At 36.5% G+C, this 6048-nt stretch overlaps 1 protein-coding gene across 1 annotated transcript in view; it reads left to right on the plus strand.

Annotated features, from left to right (window-relative positions):
* PTPN12 (protein tyrosine phosphatase non-receptor type 12) overlaps positions 1-4868 on the plus strand; it is a 92641-nt gene extending 87773 nt beyond the window's left edge. The window contains exons 16-18 of the mRNA XM_029927894.1: positions 167-197; positions 3506-3613; positions 4008-4868. Coding sequence (XP_029783754.1) covers positions 167-197; positions 3506-3613; positions 4008-4069 — 201 coding nt within the window. The 3' untranslated portion in view covers positions 4070-4868. The remainder of the gene's footprint in view (positions 1-166; positions 198-3505; positions 3614-4007) is intronic.
* Positions 4869-6048: the final 1180 nt, after the last annotated feature.

The raw sequence follows: 6048 nt of genomic DNA on the forward strand, positions 1-6048 counted from the left end.
AAAATTTTAAGCCCAGTTGAAAACACCATTGTTTTCTTTCCCTTTAACACTGAGAATTTTGGTAGATCTTGACTTCTTGGTATATATAGTCATAATAAACCAAATTTTCTATTATTTCTTATAAAAGATATATATTGTAATAGCTATTAAAATGTCTTCCTTATAGGGCTTGACAACCCCTGGAAGTGAAAAATGTGGTAAGTTAGATTTTCTTTTTTATATAGAGAGATTAATCTTCATAAAGTAGCATGCCTCATGATGTATGCTATTTACTTGGTTATTTCTGTATGTGAGAATATGTTGGACGCTTCTAGAATCTGAACTGTGTAATATAATTATTCCAAATTAATTATTGTATCAGATACTATTATTAATATGGAAACTAACAATTTATTACTGGTAGTTATAGGCTAATAGGAAAGAAATTGTTTTTAAAATATTTTCCTGTGTTTTATATTCTTATGTTTATAAAAACACTTAGAATCTAGATCTGACAGTGGTTTGAATAAATGTTCCAAATTAACCTAGATTATTGAATTGGATCTCTAAAAACTGTTTTGGAATTCTTCCTTTTAGGACTTCTGCATTTGTGAAGACCAATAAGGTTATGTAGCTCAACCCAGTATTATAATGCCAAGTTAGAATATTTTTCTGCCATATTACTTGTACTATCATGGTAAAATACATCAAGTTATTATGAATGCTTATAAATCAATGACCATGAAAGCCGCTCCTCAGACATCCTAGCCTAAGGGCGCCTGGTGGCTCAGTTGGTTGAGCGTCCACATCTGAATTTTGGTTTCAGTTCAGGTCATGATCCCAGGGTTGTGGGATCAAGCCCTGCATTAGGCTCATGCTGAGTGTGGAGATTCTCTTTCTCTCCCTCCCTCTGCCCTTCTGTTCCACTCTATGCTCTCTTTCTCTCTCTCTCAAATAAAATTAAAGACAGCAGCAACAACAAAATATCCTAGCCTGTACAATTCCCTCAGTTCATCTGTCATCTGTTCTTACCCTCCATTCTGCTTCGGTTGCTCTCTCCCTGCATCTTTGCCTAATGGGGCTCCATTCCATCTTATACATTTTTAAGACTCTGTCTACTTGCTGAGGCAACATAAGGAGAATAACAGAACAGAGCTTTAAAGTCAGGCCTACCTGGTTTGCAATTTCATTTTTACCGTTCTACGACTCTGGGCACGTTACCTGATCTTAGTCTCAGTTTTTTTTCTCTGTGAAAAGGAGATAAAAATAGTACCTACACTAAAAAACTGTTATGAGGGCTTAATTAAATCACATACATGGGCTATCAAACACTGTGCTTGGCACATGGTAGGCACTCAAATGGAAGCAGTGGTATTAACATTACTATCTTTATTATATTACTACTGCTGCTATTGGTGGATCCTTGGATTCTTTTTTTCTAATGTATGTTAACTCCTTCCTGGTTTCTCTTCTCTATCCAATCTAGATACTGTCCTCCATTACTCTAGTCCTACTTTAAATTATCCTCTGGTTTCTTGCCCCAACTCCCATGCCATTTTATTTTATCCCTCAAAATTGCTGAATACAGCTGGGAAGCATTACTTAGTTTTACAGATTGAGCCTAAGTTCTGGATCTTCATCCACAGTTGCCCCCCGCCCCCCTTGCTTGGTTATCTTACCTGTTCTAGCTGGCATACTTTACTTTCCTTGAATTTATCCAGTCTTTACTTTCTTCTGAAATCAATCCTATTCACTCTTACTCAGTAGATGACCTTTTACTTCACTATGAAAATTGAGGCCTTTTGACTAGATCATAATTTCTTCCTAGAAGCCACCACTGGTTGCACCTCCATGCCTCTCCTGTCTGTTCCATTGCACTCTGTGTCATTTTACTATAAAACTTAATCACACTAATACAATAATATGCTTGTCTCTCCTAGTAGCCTAGGCCTTGGCTTGTTTTTATTCTGACCTTAAGCTGAACAAATCACTTTTACATTAAAAAAATTTTTTGGGGGGTGCCTGGGTGGCTCAGTCAGTTAAGCCTCCAACTTCGGCTCAGGTCAGATCTCACGTTCGTGGGCTCGAGCCCCATGTCAGGCTCTGTGCTGACAGCTAGCTCAGAGCCCGGAGCCTGCTTCCGGTTCTGTGTCTCCTTCTCTCTCTGCCCCTCTCTCATGCTCTGTCTCTCTCTGTCTCAAAAATAAATAAAACTTAAAAAAAAATTAAAAAAAAATTTTTTTAATGTTTGTTTATTTTGAGAGAGTGGTAGAGAGCGAATAGGGGAGGGGCAGAGAGAGAGAGACTGAGAATCCAGAGCAGGCTACACACTGTCCATGTCAGGCTTCAATTCATGAACTGCAAGATCATGACCTGAGCCGAATTCAGGAGTCGGACAATTGACTGAGCCATCCAAGAGCCCCATAACTTGTATGTTCTTAAAGACTTGTTTAGGGACATTGGCTGGCTTAGTCAGTAGAGCGTGTGACTTGATCTCAGGCTCACAAGTTCGAGCCCCAAATTGGGTATAGTACTTATTTTACCAAAAAAAAAAAGTTGTTTAAAAACAAATAGAAATCATTGAAGAATATGTGACAGAAACTGTATGTTGCTCACAAGGCCTAAAATATTTATTTAGTAGTCCTTTTTAGGAAAAAGTTGTTGACTCTGTTTAAACTACAAGCACCAAGGGGCGCCTCGGTGGCTTCGTCAGTTAAGCGGCCAACTTCGGCTCAGGTCATGATCTCTGGTTTGTGGGTTTGAGCCCTACATCGGGCTCTGTGCTGACAGCTCAGACCCTGGAGCCTGCTTCAGATTCTGTGTGTCCCTCTCTCTCTGCCCCTCCCCTGCTCATGCTCTGTGTCTGTCTCAATAAATAAAAAATGTTTTTAATAAAAAAAAAAAAACAAACTACAAGCATCGAAGTAGAAGGGTCATTTGTTATTTGATTGTATTCCAAGTTTCCACAAGTTTCTTAGAGAGTTATAGGGGATGTGATAATGGTTGTGAAAGAATGAATAAATCATAGTAGTTAATTTCTTTTGTTACTAATCTTATGGCATTGGGGATTCAGTAAGTGAACTAAAATCTAAGTGATGTAAAAGAATCAAAGAATTACTACTGTTAGAAGCCAGTAGTCCCTTAATTATGAACTTGAACTTGATTGCCACTGATTTCCATATAAAAGCAGTTCACTTGCAATTACTGCCTTAGGACACTGGCACACAACTACCTTCAGGAAATATAATACAGCAAGATTGAAGTTTATTAAATAAAGTTAAGAGCATAAGGAGAATCCATACATTGCAGAACTGCTCACTGAAGATGTCTAGGTGCCCTCAAGAACACCTAACACAATTTCCTGTGTTCCTCACTGCATTTATATTTATCTGGGCCTCTGAAATTATGATGTCCAAGAGAGAAAACTTGCTCTTTTAACTTAAGGCACACATGAGAACAATTAGAGGATCCTACATTTGATGCTACAAATGATGGTGATTAACAATGGCTTTATTTTGCATTTTAGATCATCCAGCAGGAGGTATTCACACAGAGACTTGTACAGAATGTCCACCTATTTTCAGTAACAAGAAAGACCAACTATCAGAAAGTCCAACAGAGGCCACAGATATTGGTAATTTGTTTACTAAATAAATAACTTAAAAACTTTATGTAGTTAATGCTGGTAAGAATGAGAAAAGCGTTTCTGTTTGGAGTGTCATTGTAACTACTGTATTGTAAATGATGGAAAATAACTGCATATGTTAAAAAAAATGAAACTTTATAAAGTAAAAAAATAAATAAAAAATAAATTAAAAAAACCTTGATTTAACCCCCCCAAAAAAAGAATGAGAAAAGCGTATGTGCCATCTTTTTAGGCTTTCCTTATAAGGAAAGGCAAAATTTATCAAACTTTGTGCTATGATTTATTCAGGTTCTTAAATAAACCACCAAAAGCAACTTAAGAGTTTTTAGTAAATTAAAACACATTCTGAACATAACTAATCACTATGGCATTTTGATTGTAGGTTTTCGTAATCGCTGTGGAAAACCGAAAGGACCAAGAGATCCACCTTCAGAATGGACATGATTCAGGGAGCCTAAAAGACACTTTAAATTAGACTGGAAAATTCAAGTGCCACTAAAAGCCAGATTTGTAGTATTCCATCTTAAAAATGTGGGACTAATAGCAGTGTAGATTGTTGCCTTAGTATTTTTTTTGCTAGGACCATCTACCTGCCTTATACTACCCTTAGGAAAAAGTATTACATATGGTTTATTTTGTAACTTCAAGTATTATTGCCTTAATGTCTCTTAACCCTGTTACACGCTGCTTGTAGACATGTTAATATAGTAATACTTTTATGATAAATTGAGTTTAAGGACTACTCTTTTGCTAATGTTTTATCATGTATGCATTATTTTGTATATGTACAGGGCAAGTAGGTATATAATTTGATAAAGTTGCGTCATAAAATATTATTAACAGAAGATGTAAGAAATTTCTGCATGGTCTAAATCTTTGTGTACCTTATTTGTAAATTATTTGCCCTGAAGTTTTAGAAAATAGTTTCTGAATTTTAAAATTGCTGGATTCATGCAGCCAGCATTGCAGGTTATCAGAGATCAAAGATTGTAATAATAATACATTTTGTAAATTGTAAGCAAAAAGTTATTTTTATATTATATACTGTCTAATTTGTCCATCCTAATTGTCCTGGTTTTCATCTAGTCATGGAGATTCAGTAAGTGCCTTGGAACAATATTGAATTCTCTTAGCTCGTGTGTGTGTTACTTTAATATTCGGACTCAAGTGGGATTAGAAGACTATCACAATATATCTATGTTTCAGGATATTTGACCTGCCATTAAAAAACAAACAAAAACAATTTTACAGTGCCTACTTGTCTTGGTTTTTCATTCCTTATTCCAAGGGAATTAGAGTTAGTATCCACCTTCCAGACTTTAAATCATGTGTGTGAATGGTGTTTAATCTCTGATTTAAAGAATTCTAATCCTTCTACTACTTCAAATACTTCTTGTGTCAGCCCTTGGGATCCTTCTCATTATTGCCTAGTAAGATCCACTAAAGCACCAAACAAACAGACGTGAGGTTAGGAACTGGTCCTTCCCACCTCACAACTGGGGCATAGATCCCATCCAGATGTCCCAAGTTTGAATTCTGACCCCAGGGATTAAAGTTAATGGATGTCTATAATTTCCCTCTGCATACAAAAGAGGAAAAAAAGGGACGCCTGGGTGGCTCAGTCACTTAAGCCTCTGACTCTTGATTTCAGTTCAGGTCATGATCTCATGGTTCATGAGTTCAAGCCTCGCTGTCAGCACAGAGCTTGATTGGGATTCTCTCTCTCGCCCTCTCTCTGCCCCTCCTCGGCTCTCTCTCTCTCTCAAAAGAAATAAACTTTTGAAAAAATTTCACAAAGAGAGAAGAAATTATAAGATTAAAATGAGATAGAGTGACTTTACCTGGGTAGAAGGATTATTATAGAAGAGAAAACAATACTATCATTTCATGTCAATTTTTTTTTAAAGTTCATTGGTCTTCATGTTTGTCCTTAGAATTTCAAATTATTCCCGTTTGTTTTGGTCATAAGGAAATACAAATACAGTGGACCCTTGACATTCACAAGACACAGACACCTTTATAGGATATTATTTTCCTAAAAAAAAAATTAAAGTATAACTGGAAAAATTATTTAGCTCCTTCATGTGCTTGATGACTTGTATAATATGGTACTAAAATACTTCATAAACATTTTTATGTTGTAAGGAGTTGCTTGGAACATCTTCATTAAAATATAATATGTATTCAGGGGCGCCTGGGTGGCTCAGTTAAGTGTCTGAGTCTTGATTTTGGCTCAGGTCATGATCTCACGGTTCAGGAGTTTGAGCCCGAGTCAGGCTGTGCGCTGACAGGGCAGAACCTGCTTGGGATTCTCTTTCCCTTCCCTGTACTCTCGCTCGCTCTCTTTCTCTCTCTCATAATAAATAAACATTAAAAAAAATAACATGTATTCAGAAGATTGCAAAAATCCTATTAATCGTGAC

This window comes from Suricata suricatta, chromosome 2, assembly GCF_006229205.1.
Source record: "Suricata suricatta isolate VVHF042 chromosome 2, meerkat_22Aug2017_6uvM2_HiC, whole genome shotgun sequence".
In the NCBI taxonomy this organism is placed as follows: domain Eukaryota; kingdom Metazoa; phylum Chordata; class Mammalia; order Carnivora; family Herpestidae; genus Suricata; species Suricata suricatta.